The sequence below is a fragment of the Ambystoma mexicanum genome, chromosome 12, assembly GCF_040938575.1.
Source record: "Ambystoma mexicanum isolate Mex_15411 chromosome 12, UKY_AmexF1_1, whole genome shotgun sequence".
Taxonomy (NCBI): domain Eukaryota; kingdom Metazoa; phylum Chordata; class Amphibia; order Caudata; family Ambystomatidae; genus Ambystoma; species Ambystoma mexicanum.
The window spans coordinates 437,255,546-437,280,724 of record NC_090936.1 but is presented as its reverse complement, the minus strand read 5'-3'; the positions used below and the strand labels follow the sequence as shown (position 1 = coordinate 437,280,724).

Sequence of the window (25,179 nt, the reverse complement as noted above, 5' to 3'; positions counted from 1 at the left end):
AAGTTTTTGAGAAAAAACGTGAAAAAATAGCACTAACGCTCGAGAGCAATAGCACGAGGATCCCAACACATGAACGTGCGGTAAAAATCTGAAGATGGCTGCCAGAGGCGGTGCTTAGGTAGAGGGCAGTCATTGGCTGTGGTCAGTATGACGCAGAGACCAGTGATTGGTTATTACTACGAAAGACAGATCAGAAACGAAACTGATACTGGTTTTTTCTTTACCGAGGATTCCCAGCCTGACGACGGGGAATATTCATGAGCATGTGAATCCATGCCAGACCCCATGCTGGAGAACCAATCATTTCATTATAAGTATGGGCCTACAAATTCCAGCATGCAAAGTGAAAGGCCAGACTGGTTCATGGCGACTGGCTTACATCGGTCCACTTGACAGCTATGAGCGAGTAATACAGTAAACAATATCGCCGCCATATCAATTCCAGGAACATTTTCAGGCAGGCAAATAAGCGGCATGGTCATATATGAGTAAATACAGGGCAGTGCAAGATGCCAGTCTATATTTCATAACTAAGCTATATTTCTCTCACTGAATATGCTTTGAAAGCATTATTGTCAGGGGAATTCTCAACAGTAGAGATAAAATGGACCATGTTCAGTGTCCATAGATAATCAATGTTAAAAAGGGAGCTCAGCTAACCTTAATGTGGGGACGTCTCAGATTCTGGGAGACAAACAAGTTAAGTAAATGTCTTGATTGAAATGAAACCAGAAAAAAAACTTAAAAAGAAAGATGTGTGCATAGTACCACAAAGGTTCCATGTACAGTTAAATGGCTGTAAACGTTAAGGTGCGTATTAAAGTCCTTATTTCAGAGATTGTCCTAAATTCAATAACATTTATTAGAGGGGCACATTCTAGGACATAATTGCATTATAAGATAGTGGAACACTTTGAAATGACTCTGTGATCCAAAGTTACAGTAGCTGCGTCATCCTCACCATATGGCATACTGATGTTCCCACAAGCCTAATCGCTTTGTTGAGCATGGTACAATGTAAACATACACTCTTTAGCATTGTCATTTTCGGCACCCTCACTGGGACTATTCAAGATCACTAACAAATTCATGCTTTGGGTGAAGACAGTGGTGGCAGCCTTCCTTCAGAAAATGTCTCCTGGTCCAATCATTAAGAGTTCTATTTATTCGTCGGACAACTCGTACAACTCCTTAAAGATCTTCCAGATCGCTCGCATATGCAAGTCAAGAGCCTAGTGCATCTGCACACTCCACGTTACTAACAGATGAACTGCAGCAAGGCACTGCAATTCGGCAGGGTCTACTCAAAATGACGCATGGCCTATCTGATCAAATTTCAGGAATTCAAACATACAGCATGGCATGTTGTGGTAACACATCATCTGCTATTTTGTAAAATAGCAGCCAACCGTACATTATTTGTTTCTTTTATCGCTGCACCACCCTCATTATTGTGAAAAGATTCTATACATTGGTAATTATGTTTTACTAGTCGGACTAAAACAACAAATTGACTTCCTCAGTGGACAACACATATGTGAGCACAAAGAATGTCGTCTCAAAATAGGAAGGAGTGATTTGATGAAATGGTGAAAAAAAATGATTCACCCCATAAGCAACTGGATAGAACATATTATGTTTGTTCAAGATTGTGAGCAATGTGCAATCAGTCTGGGTGGTGAAAAAACGGATGTTACATACTATGGACAAGGTGCAATGATACTGTGACCACCGATTGCATTATAATCTAAATCTGTTCAATATTGCATTTGAGATGAAATGGGAGTATGTGCAATATACTTTAAATATGTGCAGTATTATTGATTGCGAATGTGTACTGAAATTCGTTTTAAGAAATGTTAGGGGGCCTGAAACATGTAGAGCTTGGTTTTCCAGAGATTGGTCAGTACTATTATTAGCAGTTGACATTGTAGGACTTTGTATGTTTCAACAAATAGGAATGAACTTACTGTTTGTACAATACATTCATTTCACAATCATGTCTTTATATATTGTAATATGGGATCATTATATGCATGAATGTACTATGGTATCTGTGGCCTTTGTATTATGCTGTCGTTTTTGAGAATTTTGTTTTCATAATTAGAGTTATTCACCAAGTGATTCTATTTGTTGTTTTGGCTGTGTTCTGGGGTGGCTCGCTTAAGGTATGCCCCAGTGTACCTTTGGTAGTGTACTATCACAGATGTTTTGCATATAGAATATTTCTACCAAGAAAATGGTAGTTGGGCTATTGCATCTTCCACCTGAAGCGCTCGCTGCATTTCGGCCATTCCCTGGAGTAGTCTAGCAGAGTATAGATTTTTCGTTCATTTGCTGTATTTCTCTCCACCAAAGATGGGCTAGTTCTGTTAACTGAAACCAAAAACAGAGGTAACGGGAAATAGTTCAGGCTAAGAAACCAACCTTCTTCATTTGGGTCTCCAGTTTTTGGCACTCTTCTTTCCTTTGCTCAAGAGCAATTTCCAGTGTCTTTAACCTGGAGTCCTTCTTCAAGCCTGTAGATGCTAAAGATGAAGCATGCTCCTTTAGATCCAACAAGGATGCCTACACATCAACACAAAGGGGGAGAGACAATAAGAAGTTGTAAAATTTAAGGTAGCCCCTTGACAAATCAAGAAGATATCTGGCATAAAACATCAAAATGTAATCCCATCAAAACACGCAAAGCCCCAATTAAAAGCATGAAAGCCTCATTAAACAGCAACAATATTAGAGGAGGCAAACAAAAGCAGAGTACTCGTTCTAGGGTGTAAAGTGTTTTTGCAGCACCCTCTCAGAAACACTAATTCTTCATCAATAAAGAAATGCAACAATATCAACAACTTCATTGACAAGCTCTCGAAAATCAGAACACACTTTGACAAAACCACCTCCACTAATCCAGCAGCTACCTATCTCCCTAAGCACTTTACCACAAGGCTCAAGCTTCAGACGCATCACTACCATTGAACTTGACAACATCTTAGCATTACTCAAATGAACCAATCACAAGTATTACATGCTTCATGCCACTAACATTACATTATTTTTTAATTTCTTTTTTATTTGCATTTAAATTGTACATGACAATGTTTTTAGCAAACTAACGGCAACATCAAAATCCAAATAAAACAACAAGGCACAATCATCTTCAAACATTTCTGCCAAATCAGTTCATCGCACTACAATGTTGTGACTTCCAAATTTCTTGTTCCATCTTTCTTAAAACGTACGACTTTTGCCGGACCGGATATTATCTGTCTCTTTATTGGTCCAAGAATAACGGTTCTAAAAATGTTATCAACGCAATCACGTGAGTTGTTTCATTTCCTGTAATCAGTGTTGACCAGCAAGCCTCCAAATCCGGTTTTTGAAAGTCAGTAGATAAATGATGGAAAAAGGTGGCACGCCTCGCAACCAGAGCAGGACAAAAAAATTGTCCAACGCTTCAGGGTTTCACACTCCAATGTATTTTTGCAATAGCGACAGGAGTTACTCGCACATAGCTTTCGAATGAATCTCACTTAATTTGTTGGCTGTAAACTGATTTGTGTGCGCAGGAATTGATCTCTTAATTTTTTATTAGGGAATTGCTTCAGGTAGTCACAAATGGTGTCCAATCGGCGACCTTCTCCAGAAATGTTTGAAAGATTGAAATCGTCCTAGACTCCAATGTTTGAATCCAGTCGAATAATCTTAATTTCTTTTTACCTCGCATAGGATTGGCAATTAGCTCTTCTAAAGAACTTCCAATTTCTTTCAACTCCTGACAAATATTTTCCCTCCAATGTTGTAATACCACCATCTGGGATGCTATAATTTTCTTACGCATCATTTCCAGAATCTCAGGATGTCCTGGTGCAAAGCATTTCCTGAATACATTCAGACTGTTCCATAGAACAGTTGACTTAAATGATGACAGACCCAGCTCTCGTCTTATTATTTGCATTGGCACCGATTGAGGAAGGCCAAGACCAGAACTTTTTTTTCCAGAAGAGGCTCTCTAGTGAAATCCACGATTTTTCCAGAACATATCGACTCCATAAGATAACGTGGGAACTACTTTGGAGCGGTAAAATGTGATGACGGGTAGAATGAAAAATCGTCCATACATCTGATTTACTGCAATGGCCTGACTGGACAAGGCCTTAGCGGTCACTTTTAGGTGACTCACCATGGGCTTTTCAGAAGTGGTGTCACTCAGCCACGCTCCTAGGTACTTGAATGTTGTTACTTGTTTGATTTTCTCTCCATCAAGACTCCAGGAGTGGGCGTTTTGCCCTCTATTCGAATTGCCAAATGTCAAAATGTTGGTCTTTGTCTTGCTTATTTCAAGATTCTTCTCGCTTATGAATGTTTGCAAGCTGTTTAACTGCTGTTGCAGTCTTACTGGCGTCAGGTCTATTAAGACAATGTCATCTGCATAAATTAGGCGAGGTACGGATACTCCTTCAAAAGCCAGGGGAAAGGTTCTTATGCCAAAGTCAGTGTTCTTCAGGTCAGCCAGAAAGAAGGTGAATAAGGTTGAGGCAATGGGGCAGCCTTTTTTGACTCCACGTGCTCTAACTATTTCAATAGCAACCCTTTCTTATTCAGTGGAACGTACAATGAAGTGTTTTGATGCAAGGCAATTATTGGTTCAAGAATAGAAGGTGGACATTTCTTTGCTTTCAATTTGTTCCACAATATTTTAGCTTGTACCAAATCGATGAATGCCATGAATACTTTGGCTTTTTTACTTTGTGCTCGACTTTTTAACGCGTTGATGAGGATGTTGGCGGATGTTCCTATGCATCTAACGAATCCAGTTTGGAGAGGGTCATTAACTCCTGATGTCACGGATCATGTACAAAAGTGATACAAAATTATCGCACCTTCCAGTTTACCTCTAACATCTAAAAGTGCGATAGGGCGATCATTTCTTGGATCATCCCCATTCCCTTCTTTGAAGATGGTAACAATTATCGCCTTTTTCCATGAAAGATGTATTGGATGCCTTACCGATATTCGCATTAACAAGGTGTATATGAAAGCCACCCACTCATTCGGATATTCTTTTAACATGAGGTTAGTGAGACCATCTGGCCCTGGTGCTCTGGAGTTATTTAGTCGACTAATTTGATAGCAAATATCATCTTGAATAGTTGGCATAACCCATTGCTCCTTACCTTCATTCCGAACATCAATTTCCCTGATAAATGAGGTGCAGTGCATGCTTTCTCAAAATGCTGCATCCATCTGGCTTCATCAACCGGATTTTATTGATTTCCCGCTGGTTGCACTTGGACCGATTTAATTAAGGTCCAGAAATTCTTGGTGTTCTTACTCACCAAGGTTTTCAACATGGCTTTGGAGTCAGCTTGATATATCGCACGTTTCATAGAAAGCAACCAAAGTCTGAAGTTTTTTTTTTTTCCAAGTCGAAAATGTTCTGAGTCCTCTGTGGATCTTGATAATTTTTTTCCGCCGATTTACTAACTCCTGATTATAAGTATGGAGATGTGGATTTGGTAACCCTTGTCTGTTTATTGTATTACAGTGGTGTGGTTCTAACAGAGGACTGTAATCTACCATCGAGTTTTCATGTTTGGGATCTGTTGCCACATTTTTTATATGGCATTCGGTGTTATTTTCAATCTTCGACCCTCATTACTCACTTGTAAATCAGCTGACATGCATTTGCGGACTATAGTCGTAGATCCCGACCATTCCATACAAAGTGAATGATGGTCACTTTCTCTTGTTACTATCATAAATGTTACTAGTGGTATGAAAAGTCACGAAACAAAGTGAATTATAGAAGAGAATCCCATCCCTTCCCATATTTTCAGAGGGTTGTCTTGTTTTAAGTTCCCATTTTGCATGACCATTTCTTTATTCGCCATCAAGTTGTTCCACAAAGTTGCTCTAGATGATATGGCAACATTGTGGGCTGTGTTTTGAGTTACCACATTATTAGTTATACATGAGGTGTTTAAGTCTCCTCAGACGATTACATAGCCAATCTTCCGATTTATAGATGCATCATCGATTAGCTCAGCTATATGGTCGATGAACTTGTCCTTTGATACCAGAGCTGGATTCCAGTACACGTTTATCAATACTACTTTCACTGCAGTCTCAATTGCTTGGGGATTCATATTTGTTTCCCGTTCAATTATAATTTCCTGTGGACACATACTTTTTGATACTTCTTTCTTAAAGGACTGACTGATTTTATTGCCGTCAGTAATCCTGATGATGGTCGCCCTTTTTGCCCCTTACCCACTTCACTTATTGAGATCTCAAAGCAGTCTAAAGATGGTTTAGTACATAGCCAAGTCTCTTGTAGGCAAATCACGTCAAACTCACTAAAATTGATGTCACTTTTTTCCTGAGTTGCTTATGTCCACGTGTATTCCATGAAGCTAGTTTTAAATGTCGAGATCTTGCATCTAATGTGTCTGAAGTTCGAATTACAGTCACCAGTAGATTTCTGGGTTGTACAGTTTTTTCTGTGCTGTTTATGTCTTGACAGGCACGACCAATCTTGTTTTTCAATAAGGGTTCTAGCAGTTGAATGGGTATACTTCAAATTGATGCTACGGATAGAGGAGGTAGTTTGAAATGTTACATTCAATTTCTGTATTGGACCTAAAGGAACTCATCCAACTTGCAATGGATCTCAATATTTTATAGTTTCAGAGTTCGCTTGATCCTCTCTATTTTGACCACATCTTATGCCATGAAGCAGTGTCAGTTTGTGATGGTCTTTCATCAGGCATTACTTGATCATCCCTCAAGTCGAATCCGAACAATTGGACATTTTCGGTTGCAGCAACAAGCATGGTTTTTATTATTGGAGAGGTGATATGCAAGTATATTTGATCTGTTCTTTGGTTATCAACAAACTCAATGGTTTTTAGATATCTTGAAGTTAGTGAACGCAAGTTAGGGATATGATCAAAGTGTTCCAATACTGCTCTTCTATTCCGAATTAACAGATTCTCTGTATCTAGTATTCGTTCCAGTTTGAATGTTCGTAAATGTAGATTTCGTGACAAGGAATTTTTGATTTAATTTAATCGAACACTTGCAGAGTCAAAAGCCACTATTTTGATGATCGACCTGCTGGTCATCTCATTTGCTTGTGAGTCATCTTGATTTCGAATCATCTGCTGAGATGTGATTCCGTTTGGTTTCTCCACTCGGCGCGGCACCCTTTGTTGAGCCACTGATTTAAATAATGTAACCATTTTTTGATCCCAAGTACCATTTTTGTTTCTCGGACCCGAAGATCTACTATCTGAATCCGTTTTGGCCGGTCAGGTGTAATTTGGATTAACGCTTGGAGTCACTACTTGTATTTCAGGAGTCATTTCTGGTTCAGTTATTCTCTTAATCTCCTAGCTCGTTCTCGTTGATCACAGTTTAAGTTGCATCTTTTCCTTTTTTCCACCATGGCCAGAAAGGGTGGCAAAAATGGCTGAGATGGCTCGCATCTTGAGTGTAGAATTCCATCTTCTAGAACACTCATAGGATCCTGCAACTCTCGGACGTGGTATAAGTCGCTAGTTGAGTGGTACACTGAGTATGTTGAGAGATTCAGCAATACTTGTGTTGTTGGACTCATTTCCTTCTCACTGGTAAGCACTGTTGATCGTTAGTGTTCGAGTTTGTTAACATCAGTTCAAAAGTCTTGTTTTTTGTCTTTTTCACCTTTAGCATTCTTGGCGCTGGTCTGGGCATTTCTGTTTTTGCTTTTGTTTGAACCAACTCAGGGACCAATGTTTGACCAAGTTACATTACCTTAGAATTTTGTTTCACTTTCTGTAACGTTTCAGTCCTTTGCACTTTTTTTCATTTTGAAGATGTAAAAAAGGCATATTTTGCACTTGAACTCTGTTAGCGATGTTAGCTTCAACAGCATTCACAACATGTTCAGATACAACACACGTCGGTCCTTTTGGTTGGCTTGAAAGCAGGAGCCACATCATCAAAGGCAGAACAAGAAGCACTTTTATTCGCCGACTCCATGGTTAGATCTACTTGTGGTGCAATCATGATTGTCTGAGAACCTGTTGAACAAGAAAGCTGCTGACTAAATGAATGTTTAAATGATTCATTTCTTTGATTTATTTGCAATGAGTGGGAAGAAGCATCTTGAACATGAGCAGTTACATATCTTTCCAAGAAAACAAGTTTAGAATGCATCATTGCTTGTAACGTAGTATGGTCATTTAGAGTATCATTTAAATTCTCATATAATTTCATGAATGGTGTTAAGGCAATCGTGATGGTTGACATTAGGGTGAGTAGATCTCGTTTACGTTTTTTGGAGTTTTGACACCTCTCGTTCGGAGTAGTTTCCTGGTCCAGTGATCATTCATTCTCACGACTACCATTGGAAGGCTCCAATTCTGGATTATGATCTGTATTCAAATGACTCGGTACTGGAAGTACATGTTTATTTAATACTCCTCGTATTGCATTCATTAACCGTGGGCATGTAAGTATTAGTCGCTGCTTCACTTACAGCTGATTGGTTGTCATGCATTGTGATTTTGTGTAAAATATCCACCTGAGCTCAGACTTCATCGCCGAGGATTAGGACTTCCGCTGAATTAGGAGTTTGGCTTTTATATTGTTTATCAAGCGCTTCCATCACATAATCGACTCTCACTTTACTTCTGTATCTCAACTATTCATCCGTCACAATCATTGTTATAGCGGTATTTGCAGTATTCAAAGTCACTTGCGAAGTTGCCAATTTGTGAAGAACTCTAATGATGCATTATTTTTTACAGTTTGATTTTGCAACACAAGGTTCTCCTCGTTGATAGCAATCTCTGTTCAGACCCAGATGTGGCACAAAACAGCAACCAAACAGGCTATTGATAATGTACACTATACAAACAAAGGGGATTCATGTACACTGGTCCTACTTGAGCTTCCTTCAGCCTCCAACAAAGTTGACTACACAACTAATCACACTACTATACTGACATATGGGCTTCTTGGGCTCCAAGATGAACTGATGCGCTTCCTAAATATTGAACAGGCCCTGCATGTCCAGATGTGGCATTTCTGATTGGTGTGCAACCCAGTCATGTGGTGTCCTCTAAGGCACAAGTAATCTTTAATATATACGTTCGGCTTCTAGGAGCTCTACTCAATGACCCCCATGCATCAGATCTTCATCAAAAAGCAGATGAGACAATCATACTTAAAAGTCTGCTGTGCCAAACACGTCACACCTGCAATGCTGGCTCACGCTTATCCAATCACCTTAACTCATAGCACCTACCTAAATTTCACTCCCACTAAAATGGAGTTTGCGCATCGCGCCAACTCAGCAAAGCTAAACCTCATCCACTCCTGACTACCTGGCATGTATTATGAAGCATTTATGCTGTAATCAGTCCCTAGTATAAATCACCGTTTTTTTTATAGAGTTATAGAGTGCGTGTGGCATTTTAGCCAATAAGAAGGTAGGTGAGGGTGGCCAAATCCCTGCTAGACACCCATGTCGACTTGATATCTGGGTGGGTGCTGGGAAGGAGAGGATGAGTCTCAGATGCCAAATATTTTCATTGAGCAAAAGTTGTTGAATCCATTAACATTAAGGGAAAATTATTCTTACATACATACTCTTACGTCCCGTCCCCTTTCCTCCATACTGCAAGGGCGTCCCTTCCTAGGGACGGCAGACAGTGCCTTTTTCACCAGAAAAAACTTCTTCCGCTTTAAATTTAGAGGGTTGCAGCTCTGGGAGCATGCGCTGCCCTCACTCCGCCCTCTGGTGCCACACCTCAGTCCCCTTTTCCGTGTTGATGGGAACAGGCCGAATTCACCAGCGGTCCTGGATTTGGCTTCGGCCAAGTAATTCCATGCGCAGATACTTCTTCTCTTCTGTCTTTCAGGTACTCTGTCCTTAGGCGTCATGCTCCTCCCCGCTATGTCGACTTCTACAGAGTTTAGCAGGTGTCCATGCTGCGACGGGGACTTTCCAAGTTCAGACCCCCACGCCCTCTGCCTTCGTTGCCTTGAACCAGACCATGGCTGGCAAGCTTGTACCGCGTGCAACGCGCTTTCCTCGAGGTCCCTGAAGAAAAGACTAGCCAAGTGGAGGGAGCTATTTCAGAGATCGCCTCCAGAGGACATGAAGGACTTTGTCAATCACCAATCCAGGCCCAAGGTAGAGCTACTCTTTTCCAGTGCACCCCGCAAGGGAGACTCCTTTCCAAGGACTCACTAGCGTGGGAGAACTGCTTAGATTCTCATACCAGCACAAGTACCGAGGCTAAGTCAGCTAACAGCCGGCAGGCCGAAGGGTCAGTGCATCCTGCCGGTGACAGTGCTGAGGGGCCGGAAGTTTCTTTTACCGGGTCTACACCAGAGGGGCCACTCCCTAGTACCAGCAACATGTCCAAGGGGGCGCCTATACGCAGAACTAAGGACAAATCCGCCCAGGGCGAAACTCCTACCAGGTCTCAGCTTGAAGAGCAGAGTCAATAGGCACACTCAAGAGTCCTGGACGAGGCTTGGCCCACTGAGCCAAGCAACACGACACAGGCACCTGGAAGGCAGCTTGACAATATGGCCGCCGTGCCAGACATTACGGACACCCGCCCGATACCGCACCAAGGAAGGGAGCAGGTGGAGGAACGAGTGTCAAGGTGCGACTGGTGTCAACCAGGTATGTGGCCTACAGCCTATTGTTCATTTGTGCAGAGAGACTTGTGGATCTGGATGACATCACAACTTCTTTCCCTCTGAGGCTGGTGCCTGGGAGGGGGACTGGAAAAAACCCTTGTTGGAGGATTTGTGTTGCTTGCGCCTGTTCTGGCTAAGAGACTGGTCGGGGTGTCTAGCGCACCGCTCCTGAAAGCCGAATGTACAGGCTTTGTCTGAGTGTTGGTGGCTCTGGCTATAGGCCTTGGGCGCCGACTTTGTCAGGATTGACAAGGACTCCGCTGTCTGAGAGCTATTTTTCTTTTTGTCCATTTCCTCATCCGTAGGCGAGTGGAACACATCCCTTTCCCTCAAACCACAGGTCTAGAATGCGCTTCTGCACATCAGGGTTAAACTTGGTCACCTTGAGCAAAGCTGTCCTCCTATTTATCTGTGGCAATACTGAATGCCCTACCTGCGGTGTCGATGTGAGTGTGGATTCCATAATATCTTGGGACACGATTTTGGCATCTGCCAATCCGGCCCTAAAGCGCACTTGACTATGCGCAGGGAGCTCTTGGAGGAAATCTGCAATCTCCCGCCACAGCTTTTGATCCACTGCACCCAGCATAGCGTCAGCATTGGCCTGGCGCAGATAGGGAGTGGCATTAGAGTAAATCTTTTTGCCATAGGAATACAACAGCTTCTCCTCCTTCCCTACGAGTGCTGAGGTGGGTGCCAATGACTAAGACTGTGGCTTGGAGTAAAGGTAGGCCACAGCTATAACTGATGAATGCGGCTGAGGGTGAACCGACAGAATGAGGAGGTTCCCCTCCGCCTGCCTATTCTTGGCATTGAGGCGTTTATTGGTAGGCTGCATTGAGTGCGGCTTCACCCATCCCAGCGGTGGGTGGAGTCAGGGGAGCGCCTGGTCCCAGGGCCATGGCCCTGCACACATCTCAATTTAAATGGGAGGACAATTTTCTCTGGTAAAAAGGTTACCTTTTCCCTTCCCTAGAGAGGGATGCCCATACAGTATGGAGGAAAGGGGACGGGACGTAGGAGTATGGGTTCTTGTGATCACAATTCTATCGTGATTATGTTTAGACCATATTAAATAGCCTGGGATGTGGGCAGAAGTAAAGATAATGGCCCTCATTACGAGTTTGGAGGCAGCCATGCCCTTCCTTAAAACAGGCATGGCTGCCTCCAAACTCGGGTCCTTAGTCCCTGTATGGGGAAATACCGGGCTATTCCGACTTTGGAGGGCCCGGTATTTCCCCATTCAGGGAACCCCGATCCGGACCATCCCCATTCCCATTCCCATTTGAGCCCCCATAGGGCTCAATGGGAATGTGGAGCATGCTAATGACGGGCCCGTTGTTAGCATGCTGGTCCCCTCGCGGGACCCGTAAAGGACGTCTGGTCTGATCAGACGTCCAGAGCGGGACCCGCAAGGGGTCCTCGTAATAGGGCGGAATAGGCGGTTTAGCGGCACCGGCAGCTCTACCGGCGCCATTAAACCCATTCCGCCAGGGTCGTAATGAGGCCCAATATGTCTTTTATTAGACGGTTTACTCAGTTCCCCTTCTTCTCTACTTAGAATACTTATTATATAGAACTATTCTTTATGGTTTCAATAGTTTGCATTTTAGTTATGCATGGGTTCCTAAAGTAAGGTTCTGCATGAACACTGGTTAGGGAGCGCTTAATCTGGGAGAGCCATGGTATATTAAAACAATTTCCCTCCAAACTTAAAGTATAGTTCAGTATGGTTTTTGTGAGCACAGTTTTCTCATTGCTCCCACTCTCAACCAGAGAAAAATGGGTTTCAACTAATTTACAAGAAAAGGCATACGTCGGTACGTACTGCGAAATTTGGGCCAGATTGAGGGAGGCCCAACATTTTTTTCAAGAATTTATTTTCCCGTCTACTCAGTGAGGAGTTATCTGTAAATCCCCATATTCCTGCTCCATCTCTTGCCACTGCTTTGTTTTGAGTTTGTAAATTCTTAATAAAACCTCGATAGGACTGGCTTTATACATTTTTGCAAATCAGGCAATGCCACAGAGAGCCTGCACCATTCTTGCTAGATGCTTTTTAATGTTTGTCTCCATTGAGATTTGAGCCAAAAGGTGAAACCCAGGTAGTCAAAATCTTGCACAAAATGTAACTTCCTACCAATTGCCCGAAAGGAAGAAGTTTTAGAATGTTCCTGAATCGGGTCTGGATAACATAATTGCTGAAGCTTTGCTCCATTGAGGGTCAAATCAAGCTTTTGTATGAAGTTGGTGTGACAGGGTGTCCCTGTCACAAAGAAGCACACTGACTGTGATAGCAAGTCCAAGGGTGTTTATTAAAATTCTTTGTAGATGGGATAACCATATCTCTTGTGGCAAGGATATCTGGTCTCTCAGGGCTTGGGATATTTGGCACTAGGGCAGCCCACTCTGTTCTATCCTGGCCTTGTCCCCATCTCCCTAACCTAGAAGTCCCCCTCGAGGATGTTGGTAGCACTAGAATCAGTAACCCCTGCATCTGTTTTTCATACCGGGGCTCCAGGTTGACTGACTCCCTAGGGATCTTCAAACTTTCCCTCTGCTATCCCCACTTAATCTCAGGGAGTAAAGAATTGTGCTTTCTTTAACTCAGCGTCACTCTCACTCCTTTCAGACCCTCTCATAACCGACCCTTCATTATACTAGTCTCTTAAGCTGTTCTCCACCCACCACGTCATTGTCCCCTGAGATGAATCCTACATATCCCTCACTAAACCACTGTCTAAAATCTACTCCCAGGTGGCCAGGGAAAGGCAGCCGCTTCCTGATCCAGACATAAGGGTGGTGTTCTGTGGGAGAATCACCTGGGAGGAGAAAAGGCAAAGGGAGGTGAGAGGACTCTGTGGGGTGAGACACAGTATTTGCCTTCCCCTAGGGAAGATATATCACAAATGCCACAGCATATAATCAATTGTTGTCACAACCACCCACTCCTTCCACATGTGGAACATCTTAATGTGGGGAAAATCAGTCAGCACTCTTGTGGTATAGAAAAGAATACAAACCAATCCCCAAACCCATAGAGCTAAACTCTGCCCTAACTCAAGAGGGGAAATGGAAGGGCGATTAGAAATAATAATCATGCAAAGTCTAGAGAGCCTTATTCCTCCCTACGAACAAAAACTGCATAACAAGGTGTGTGATACTTCTTCAAGAATTATTGCAGAAAGTGGAGATCAAATCAGCAAAGTGGAAAAGGTTATAAAAACTACCTTGTTGAAAGGGACTTCAAGTCCCATAATTCCCACAGTTCTGGGACGAAGAAGAGGGATGCAGACGAGCACTACTGTAGGAGCGGTCCGCTAATTAGTAAAGATGACCTACAACAGAGAGAAATTTGGAGGCTTAAAAGGCCCCCTCAGGTGCAGGCCTTAGGGCAGCAGGAGAGAAGGAAAAAGTGTGGCCGTGTATGCAGCTGAAGTGGAAAGCTACAGGCGAGAAAAGACTCCAGGACCACAGAGAGCCCCCGAGAGGGTCTTTGCCTCAAGTTGTCCCTGTTGCAGAGGTCGCGCAGTGGGAAGCTGAAGCAGCGAGGGAAGTGTGCCCTCACCAGAGGTTCCAGGTGGCTGGGTTGCACCTGAAGCTCCCCGGAGCAGCAGAATCTCCAAGTTCGAATGGCGTGAGTGCAGGAAGGCCAAAAGTGGCTGTTTGCCCGACCACAGGAAGCCACAACGCCACCGTTTGTTATTTTGTGAAGCATTGCGCAGGCGGGTGAGTATACCCATGTAACAAAGCTGTGGAAGTAGAAGGCATGGTACAGGAGTCAACAAGGTAATAATAGTAGATAGAGTACTGAACTGTGGTTCTGACCAAGACAACACATTTAACTAACTGTGGAGAAGACACCGTTTTTTAAATCTAAAACTGTGGCAGAATATCCTGACCAAGACAATTGTTGTTTAAACCTGTTCATACTCCCGGGTTGGAACACTAATTCTTTTGAAATCCAAATTGTGACAAGTCATCATGACAAAGACAATTGTTGGCGTTTCAACATGTTCTTACTCCAGGAGGAGTTGAAATATACTTATGTCGATATCAAAGTTGTGGCAAATAATCCTGATGAAGACAGTTTTTGTTACTTGAAGACTAACATAAAATCTGTTTTTGCTACCGGATTAGTTGGAACATAATTTCTTTTGGTACATTGTGGCTACAACAGAACTTTTGTTATCAAATTTGAATCCTCCAGAACTGTATTGGAACTTTGCAGCAAACCAGGATTTCCCGATTTCTTTTGAACCATGGAGCAAAACCTTGCTGAGATCAGGGGAAGGGTTATGAGAAGAGAGAGTGGCCATATTGCGAATGTGGTTTTATGTTCTATATACTTATTCATTTTAAGGGCCATGAATTTCCTTGTTGCTTTATTGAAAGTACAATTGTGAAGGACAGATACCCTTTCATTAGAGTTTTGCTTTAGTGTATTTCAGGCAGGAAAATCCTCGCAAGGGTAGGGATAGTGAGGCATTTATCGAACCTTTTTATTTAATAAAATGGATAAAGTTGAAAACTCTTGACAAAGTTGTCTGTCTCACATTTCTGACCTCTAATAACCACAATCTCTCACTCTGCCTTTCCACCTCCCCCAATAGATTTTACCACTCTCCTTATTCCAACTGCAACTCTACTACCAATACCTCTATTACTATCACCTTCTTATCTCCTCACTACTACTTCAGCTTCTACTCCCTTTACTGTTACCACTATTTCCATACTGCAACAAATGCTACTACTCTCACTAACCCTCTCCTGTACTGCCAATACGATTGCCACTACTACCAACTATCAGTTCCTGCTACTACCCATACACCCACCTACCACTACTTTCTACTCTATCGCTAATTCACACACCTTAATCTCAAAGGCAAACACTGCACAGACCCACTCACACCAATAGCCTGCGCACCACTTTCGTTTTCGCCTCCTCTGGTCTCCGATATCCTTAACCACCTGTCCTCACCCAACTAACCAACACTGTACAGCTTACATGCACTTTCTTAAATACCGCACCAGCTCCCAGGATTGGATACTCACTTTGTCCAATCACTTACCTAGTTCAAGCGGGTGTGGCAGGTTAAGTGCTTAGGGAGGCTTCAAAAGGGGATTTTCCGAAAGCATCTTTCGCAAAGTAAAAGAGTTTCTGAGGGACTGAAGTCCCCATTTGATGAATCTTTCTGGTGGGCCTTTTACTGTTAATGTCCTGGGTGGGAGTTTCATTAATAAGGCCTCTGGACGGCGCATTGACCCGGAGAGTCTACACTGTGTCCCTTTCTACTGCAGCCAGCGTTATGCTGCTTGCCGTATCCTGTGGCAACGTGCGGACCGCTGCTGCATGGTGTCTTCCGTCTACTGCTTCCCGTTGCAGCTTCTCCCAGTCTGTGTTCTCTGGTGGTGGGGACAGCACCATTATCACAGTTAATTTGGGGAGGTGGGGCTGTACACATACTCACGGGCACCTCTGGTTGTTTGGGGTGGGCTCCCTCTCTCCCCTGACCGGGCATGTATGCAGGCTTTGTTACATTGGTATATGCATTCAAGTTGTAAGGACTGAGGTGTCTGTACCAGTAAAACAGTCGTCGGCATAGGCCAAAACAGGTCTGATCTTCTGTCCAATATGGGGTAAGTCATTGGCACAGTCATGTTAGTGGTCCGATAAACCATTAATATAGAGATAACAGTAAGGGGGCTAGAACAAAGCATTGTCTAAGGCACCTCAACGGGAAACACTGTGGTGCCGTCTCCATGAATCCCTGAGCAAACACATGCTTCGTTTATGATATGGCGGACTAGAAGTGCCATCAGGTCTTTTGGGCAATTCATGCTTTCCAGCAAATGCCATATATTTTTTTGTAATTATTTTATTGTATATAGCGAAATACAGCTTTCACAAAATATCATGGCATCATCAATAATAATTACAAATTAATTGACAAGTTTTTAAAATTGATTAACAAGAGAAAAATTGCGAGGAACAAATAAATAAGGAGAGAAAAGAAGAAAGCAAGAAAAAAAGAAGAAAAGGAAATTTATTACATTGTCGCAATTGAGGGGAACACATTACGATGGGTCCTTAATGCAGGCAACTTCGAGACTTTAAATCCCTTTAGGGAAACAGTAAGTCAATGTTCACGACATATGGTATTTTGAATAAAACCACAAACCTTCAAGACTTGGACTACATTTATGGTTAGCGGGATCTCATACCCCGCCATTATCCTTTCCCAGAACATATTGGAATTTAAACCTTCCACCTTGTCCACAAATTGCAAAAGGTACATTAACCACACCTCCCATGTACTCCTAAACTCCGTGAGGAGGTGCCTCAGTGTCTCAAGTTTAGGATCCCCAAAGACTGGGCAGCATGACTTCGGTTTGGTTCGACCCAGGCTGGATAGAATTTTGCCTGTATAAATTAGGTTCATTCGGAACATCAAAAAAAGACTGCCTTATTCTCCAATTGGGTAAGTACCTTCAGTACCTAGGTAGGAATCCTCTATTTTTGTCAATAGGGCACAGTGATTTTGCTAAGGACAATTTACGCATTTCTGCTATTGTTCGAATCCAATCATATTGGGTCAAAGCTTCCTTTACTTTCATTGGGTTGGTAATTAAGGTATCTAGATCACTATTGCACACACTCAGGATACCCATGGCCAGCTGCTCTAATTTAGATAGAAACATTGAGGTGCCCTGTTCGAGATGCACCTTGATGTCCTGAATTGGCCTCTGGGGTGACTATCAGTGGACACAAATCAGTGGACACAAAGAGACCAGTTTCCACTTCACAAAGGAGCTAAAGGATCTTAGGCCCAGCTCGTATCTTAAGCTTGCCATGGGCAAGCTCTTTGGAAGTTCCAGGAACTGCTTCCATATTCGTCCCTCTAGCCACGGCCAATGCATTTCCCAGACCTGTGTTTTCACTTCCAGTCCATATAGTATGACCGGGATTACCCTGGCGATATGGAATTTAATCGGGGGTAACAGGGAGAATTCACGGGATTTCACCAACAAAATTTTCAACTGAGGAATCAAATGAAAGGCCTTCTTGTCGAAGTCAATCTCAATTTGTTCCACCCTCGGGAAGGGCTATACTGAGAATCCCAGATAAACCACCTAATTTACCAAGGGAATTATCTGATTTCCCATAGTCCACTTGTAATTTACCAGTCGCTGAACAGATCTTTTAAAGACCAGAATCTTCAATTTCTCTGGGTTTACTATAAGCTGGTTCGTCCGTGCATACTCCCCTAATGCGTTCAGGAGTCGCTGCAAGCCCACTGCTGTATTATCCGAAAGGACAATATCATCAGCGTAGGCCAGCCACTTAACTGGTAGAGTACCGATCCTGGGGCTGGCTGGTACCTTTGTCAAAGCTCCTATCCCACCCCCCCTCTAAGTCTGCCAGATGAACAAGTTACTTCTTACCTTGTAACGTTCTTTCGATGGGATGTTCCGCCGACATATTCCTCATCGTAGATATCTCCTTCCAGCTCTGCTGGCCTCAGAAAATTTTTCTCTAGAAGCCGCCGTATCGACGTCGACGTCATCCTGCCTATAAAGGCCGCGCGCAGTGTCCGTTGCTCAGTTCCGTTTTGTAGCCCACAATAATACTTTCTGGACTAAACTAATCACCCTGAAGGAGCGTAAACTGCAACAACAAGGGAAGTAGAACTGCGGGGATGGATGGGAGGGTCGATGAGGAATACGTCGGAGGAACATCCCGTCGAAAGAACGTTACAAGGTGAGAAGTAACTTGTTCTTCGAAGGGATTGTGTCCTCCGACGTATTCCTCATCTTAGATAGGCTCCCATAGCAGTATTCTATTATTGGAGGAGGGAGTACTGACTTCACGCTGTCTTCTATTGATGAATAGAATGCAGTACAGCCCTTCCAAACCTAGTCTCTTGACTGGAGGAGGAATCCAAATTGTAAAATTGTGTAAAGGTATGGACAGACGACCATGTAGCGGCCGCACAGATGTCTTTAACCGGCACGCCTCTTTTGAGGTCCGATGAAGCTGCAATACCTCTGGTGGAATGAGCCCTAAGGTTTTGAGGGGGCTCTTTCCCTGCCAGTTTATAACATTCCAAAATGGTTAGAATGATCCATCTGGAAATGGTCTGCTTAGTTATTGGTAACCCCAGTTTGTGACCTGTGTAACCTACAAACAAGCTGGTCTGCCTGTCTTAACCTGGCTAGTCTACTGATGTAAAAACTTAAAGCCCTTCTAGGGTCTAGCCTGTGTAACCTCTCTTTCTCTTTCCCTGGATGAAGAGGAGGATAGAAAGTTGGTAGGGTAATCTTCTGAGTGATATGGAATTCAGAAACCACCTTTGGGAGGAAATTAGGCTTCACTTGCAGGACAACTTTGTCTTTGTGAAATATTGTGTGAGGGGGTTTACAAGAAAGAGCTTGTAATTCGCTCACCCTTCTAGCAGATGTAAGTGCTATTAATAAAACAGTTTTAAGGTTAAGGAATCTTAGGGAACAAGAATGGAGTGGTTCGAAAGGTGTGCCCATCAGGAAAGTTAGTACTAAGTTTAAATCCCATAGGGGAACTTGGAATGGTCTTGGGGGATAAACATTGGTTAACCCCTTTAGAAACTGTATTACCAAGGGTAACTTGAAATAGGATGGTTCTTCCGCAGTGCGCTTAAAGATGGATAGCGCTGCGAGATAGCCTTTAATGGTGCCAACTTGAAGGCCTGAATTCGCCAAATATAGAAGGAAGGACAAAACCATTGGTGTACCACATGAAAAAGGGTCGATATTCTGTTCTCTACACCAGCTGCAAAATCTGTTCCAACGGCAGCGGTATAAAGACTTTGTTGCTGGCCTCCTTGCCGAAAGCAACACCTCCATAACATCATCAGGGAGGTCCCAATCCTTGTACCTCAACCTTTCAGAAGCCAAGCGTGAAGGTTGAGGGTTTTGATGTCTGGATGGAGAACCTGACCTCCCTTCTGTGAGAGTAGGTTCTCTCTGAATGGAAGTCGAATTGGAGGGCAGATGGACAAGTCTAGAAGGTCTGGGTACCACGTTCTCCTGGCCCAATCCGGGGCAATAAGGATCATGGCTCTCCGGAATCTTCTCAACCTCCTGATCATTTGAGGAATGACAGGGACCGGTGGGAACGCGTACAGAAGCGGAAACTCCCAGACCACTATGAGCGCGTCTCCCAGAGCTCCTCTCGGGGGAAATTCCCTTGAGCAGAACAGATCGCATTTCCTGTTGACGCTGGTGGCGAACAGATCCACCTGAGGGGTTCCCCAAAGGGCGAAGATCTCTTGAAGGACTTCTTGAGCTAGTTCCCACTCGTGGGAGACTGTGCTCTGCCTGCTCAGAGCGTCCGCTGTCAAGTTCTTCTCTCCGGCTAGGTGAACTGCCGATAGAGAGATTCCTTCTTGGATTGCCCAAAACCAGAGCTGCATCGCCTCTCTGCACAGGGATAGTGATCCTACACCTCCTCTTTTGTTGAGGTAATGCATGGCCACTGTGTTGTCCGTCATTATCAGGACGTTTAACCCTTGTACAGCTGGCAGGAACGCCTTCAGCGCAAGTCTGATGGCTCTCAGCTCTAACAGGTTGATATGTAGTCTGGACTCCGATGGAGACCAACGACCGCTGATGGTCAAGTCGTTGGCATGGGCTCCCCACCCCGTGAGTGAGGCATCCGTGACTACTGTTATCTCCGGCCAGGGTTGCCAAAACTGTTCTCCTTTCAGAATGTTCTCCTGACAGGCCCACCACGGAAGGTCTCGAGCCACCCTGTCGGGAACCTGAAGAAGATCTGTCATTTTCCCTGAGAATTGTGACCACTAAGTCCTCAGTGCCCACTGGAGGGATCTCATTCTCAGGCGAGCCTCTGGCACTAGGAAAATGCAGGATGCCATCAGGCCTAGCAACCTCAAAAAGTCGAAGACTGGGAGACGTTGGGCATCTTGGAACTTGGTAACCATCTGTAGAATATCTTGAGCCCTCACACCTCTGGTGGCGAGGCTTTTCCCAGGGAAGTGTCCAGGATCGCTCCTATGAACTGGAGTCTCTGTGATGGTATCATTTGTGACTTCTTTAAATTGAGGGAGAAGCCCAGTTTGTGAAGGGAGTGGCACACGTGATTTAGCTGGATCTGAGCTTGTTCCGAAGAGACAGCCCTGATCAACCAATCGTCTAGGTAGGGGTAGACGTGAATCCCTTCCCTCATTAGACTTGCCGCCACTACCGACATTAACTTGGTGAAGACCCTCGGGGCGGAGGTCAGCCCAAATGGCACCACTCGAAATTGATAGTGAGAGTTGCCAATTGTGAACCTCAGGTATTTCCTGTGTTTAAGATGGATAGGCACATGGAAATAAGCATCCTGAAGGTCCAGAGATACCAACCAGTCCTGGAACTGAAGGGCCTGGAGGATCTGAGAAAGAGTGACCATCTTGAATTTGTCTTTCCTGAGGAATTTGTTCAATTCTCGCAAGTCCAAGATGGGTCTCAGTCCTCCGTCTTTCTTTGGAATGAGAAAATAAGGGGAGTACCAGCCCTTGTTCCTCTCCGCTACAGGTACCGGTTCTATGGCACCTTTCTCTAGCAGGTCGAAAATGTCCTGCAAGAGGAGCGGATCTGGAGCTTTCTGAGAGCTGATCCCGGTGGATGACTGTGGTATGCGTAGGAGAGGCAGGCAGTAACCTAGGGCAACTGTTTCCAATGCCCAAGCATCTGACGTGATAGCCTGCCATTCTGCCAGATGTTGAGTCAACCTGCCTCCTACAGGTGTCCTGTGAGGGAAGTCCTCAGAGTGGTTTTGGGGCGGCTGATGTGGATGCCGATGGTAAAGAGGCACCTGCTGTTGCTGCGGCTTTTGAATATCTACCCCGTCCACCTCGGGTAGTTCTTCTTTGTCCCCTTTGAGCCGGACGTCCTCTACCTCTTCCGAATGCGGAGTAGAAGTGAAAGGACTTGCCCCTCGCAGAGGTTCCTGTGGGACGAAAAGGTGTCTGACGGATTGCAGCGCCTAGGGATTGTGCTGCTGCTTTTGAAGTTTGCAGTTTCTCTAAACTGTCATCCTTCTTTTTCCCGAACAAAGAAGAGCCATCGAATGGCATGTTCAAGAGCCTGGCTTGCACATCAGGGGCAAAACCAGACTTTCTCAACCAAGCGAATCTCCTGGTTGTTGTACTTGCCGCCATTGCTCTGCTGATACTGTCAGCCGAATCAATGCCCGTCTGGAGGGATTCGCACATAGCGTCTTTACCGTCCTGTATGATATTCAGGAACGCCTCCCTTTCTTCTCCCTCCGGGATGCAGTCAGCCGCTGTAGAAGCACACTCCCAAAGTGTATGGCTGAATCTAGCAAGGGTGCAAGTAGCATTAACAGATTTTAGTGCCATGCTACATGCCGAAAAAACTTTCTTTGCCATAGCATCATATTTTTTATCGTCCCTGTCCTGTGGGACGGTAGGATAAGCTGTCTTGACATCGGTAGAAGTTGCTGCCTGTACCACCAGACTTTCTGGGGATGGGTGTTTTGACAAAAACTCCGGGTCTGTAGAGGATACCCTATATTTTGTAGACAGTTTTTTATTTACTGCCGGGACGACATCTGGGGTTTCCCAGTTCGTCATAATCTTCCTCTGAAGAGCTTTATGAAAAGGCACCACAGGATCCTCCTCTGGGCCTTTGTCAAGAATGTCCGTGAGGTCATCTTGTTGGAAAGATTGTGAAGGTGCAGACCACTCCATAAACTCTGTGATCCTGGCCATTAAGGCTCTATAGGGGGTTTCAGCATGCTCCCCCGGGTCTGGCCTAGCAAACTCCACCTCAGGGGAAGTGTCTAACCCACTTGCCTCATGTAAGGAATCATGAAGATCCTTTAACCTGCGTTCTTCAGAGGAAAATTCCTCTCTAATTGGGGTTACAGGTCCCTGCAACTCAAATGTGTCTTCCTGTTCAGACAATTCACCCTCTTCCATAATTGAGGACATAGTTCTCAATTGTTCTGAACTCATAAAGGGTGTAAATCCCATTTCCAAGGCAGAGGGTGCCGAACTTGTCATAATCGGCCTCGAAAACGTTGATGTCGTCGACACCGACGTCGAAGGCTTCGAGCGTGGCGTCGAAAACAAAGGCAGAGGCCTCGATGACCTTGACAGAATTGGGATTCTACTCGACAACCTCGAAGACATAGTCATCGAGGACCTGGGGATAGTCACTGGGTGTGTCGTGACCGTGACTTTTCTTGGCATCGATGCCGGTGTCGAAGCTGGCGTCGAGTCGACAGACCCGTGTGTCGAAGGTTCCTTCGACAACGGCGTCGAAGACACCGACCTCGGCGTCGACGGAACCTTCGTCGACGGTGTCGACGGAACCTTCGAGGAAGGTTTGGAGGTCATAGTCCTATTCGAGGGTTCGAGACACGCTCGAGAGGTTTCCTTCGCCGGGTACTGCGACTCGCGGCGTTTTTGACCTTCGGGTCTTTCGACCAGAGCATCGCTCTCGGCAGTCTTCGAGGGGGTCGAGGCCGCTTTCTCGAAGACGCTCATCATATTTTTGCGGAATTCCTCCCATTCAGCCTGGGAACTATGTTTCGTGGGGCAAGGGATTCTCTTTGGTGAAACAGAGGAAGACGGACAAGGGGATCTTCGACGTCTCCTCTTCGAGTGCTTCGATCTCAAGGAGTGATGGGACCCACTCCGAGACCTGGAACGTGAATGGTGACGAGGAGACGAATGTCTCGACTTCGTCGACGAAGAAGAAGCTTTAAAAGTCTTACCTTTCTCCAGCTTCCGCCTACGCTCCTTCAGGGCCTTAGCTGTCATGGACATACAGTCCTCGCACTCCGAACAATGGTGTTCAGCTCCCAAACACCACAGACAAACTCCGTGAGGGTCAGTCAGCGACATCTTTTTCCCCCAATCTCGGCATTTTTTGAAGCCGGATCGAGGAGTTGTCGGTTCTGACGAAGAAGCCATCAAGTACGGATCGAATAACTCGAGGTAAATAGATTTAACCTGACAAAAACTGAGCAACGATATTCCGAGGCACTGAGTAAGCGCGGAAAAACAGAACTAAGCAACGGACTCTGCGTGCGGCCTTTATAGGCAGGATGACGTCGACGTCGATACGGCGGCTGTCGAGGGACATCGACTCGGAGGACGTCGACGCGCAGTGCCCTCTACAGAAACATTTTCCGAGGCCAGCAGAGCTGGAAGGAGATATCTAAGATGTGGAATACGTCGGAGGACACAATCCCTTCGAAATATATTTCGAACAAGGGGTGCCACCAGACAACCCCGTCTCATCCCCTTTCAACCAGCACTGGGTCTGAAAGCCAGCCCAAAGCATCTAGCTTAACCCTTATCACTTTTTTTTTCATGGAGACTGGCTAATATGCCAGTAGTAGTTTTGGCGCCCACCAAGATACTAGCTTCGCCCATAGCCGGTCTCTGCTAACTATGTAGACTGCGCTGGAGATGTCTATCCAGGCTCCATAGAGCACTGGACTTCCCCCTTCTCCGTGATTGTGCACTTAAGATCTCCAAAGTTGTCCTGTTCAACATGGTGTAAAGCCCCCTTCGAAAGCCTGTCTGAAAACTTGACAAGATTATACTATCTCTAGCCCACTGTTCCAGTTCTCTCAGCACGAGGCCCACAAAGATTTTGCTGTCCACATGGAGGAGGGCTAATGCACGATAGTTTTCCCGGTCAGTGCGATCACCGCCCTTGAAAATGGGGACAACCATTGAGGTCTTCCAAGATGGAGGGAACATTCTCTTTTTCAAAATGTCTTGGAAGAGCAACAACATTAGCCTTGACCAAAGTCCTGTGGGTGCCCCAATGAGTGATGGGATGTGGGAACGAGCCCAAGGGTACCACAAGAAAGTGTCAAGAAACGCAAGACTACAACAGATACAATTATATATAACCCACAGAGCGTATATGACACCCCAGAGGATAGCCAAACTAAAAACACAGACGAAGAAAATTCCAGAATGGTACACATGTTCGGGTAATGTCCAGTAATAGAGATTTTGGGGAGAAATAGCACATAGGCTGGAAGAAAAAGGGATTAAGATAGTGGTGGATACAGTGAGCTTGCTTGATAGAAGGGTTTCCTAGACCACCTAAACTCAAGCACGTGAGTAAACTGAAAGACCTGGCGTACGTGCTTGCAAAGAGGAGAATAGCTATGGGGTGGAAGGCATGCCATAGACCAAGAATGGAAGCATGGTGGACAGACCTACAGAAATGGGCCGAGGACGAGATTGCAGTATGGCAGGAAGCGAGCAAAACTGGGGGGGAGGAGGAGGCTTAGAGCTTGTTAGCTTGGAAACAACTAATCGCTGAACTATTTGGACCCACGCAAGACGGGTCAAGTGACCAGGATCCGACCGGAACTATCGTAAATGAATCCCCACTGCAAGATGTAGAAATAGAACATGAGGGAGAGTAGGCTTGGGTGGGAGGGAA

The 25,179-nt window shown here is 44.7% G+C and overlaps 1 protein-coding gene across 8 annotated transcripts in view; it reads right to left on the bottom strand.

Moving 5' to 3' along the window:
- Positions 1 to 25,179, bottom strand: part of ERC1 (ELKS/RAB6-interacting/CAST family member 1) — a 2,866,486-nt gene that overhangs the window by 1,390,676 nt on the left and 1,450,631 nt on the right. For all 8 annotated transcript variants that reach the window (XM_069628613.1, XM_069628618.1, XM_069628615.1 and 5 more), the window contains one exon: positions 2,428 to 2,568. In XM_069628613.1, the coding sequence (XP_069484714.1) occupies positions 2,428 to 2,568 (141 nt within the window). The remainder of the gene's footprint in view (positions 1 to 2,427; positions 2,569 to 25,179) is intronic.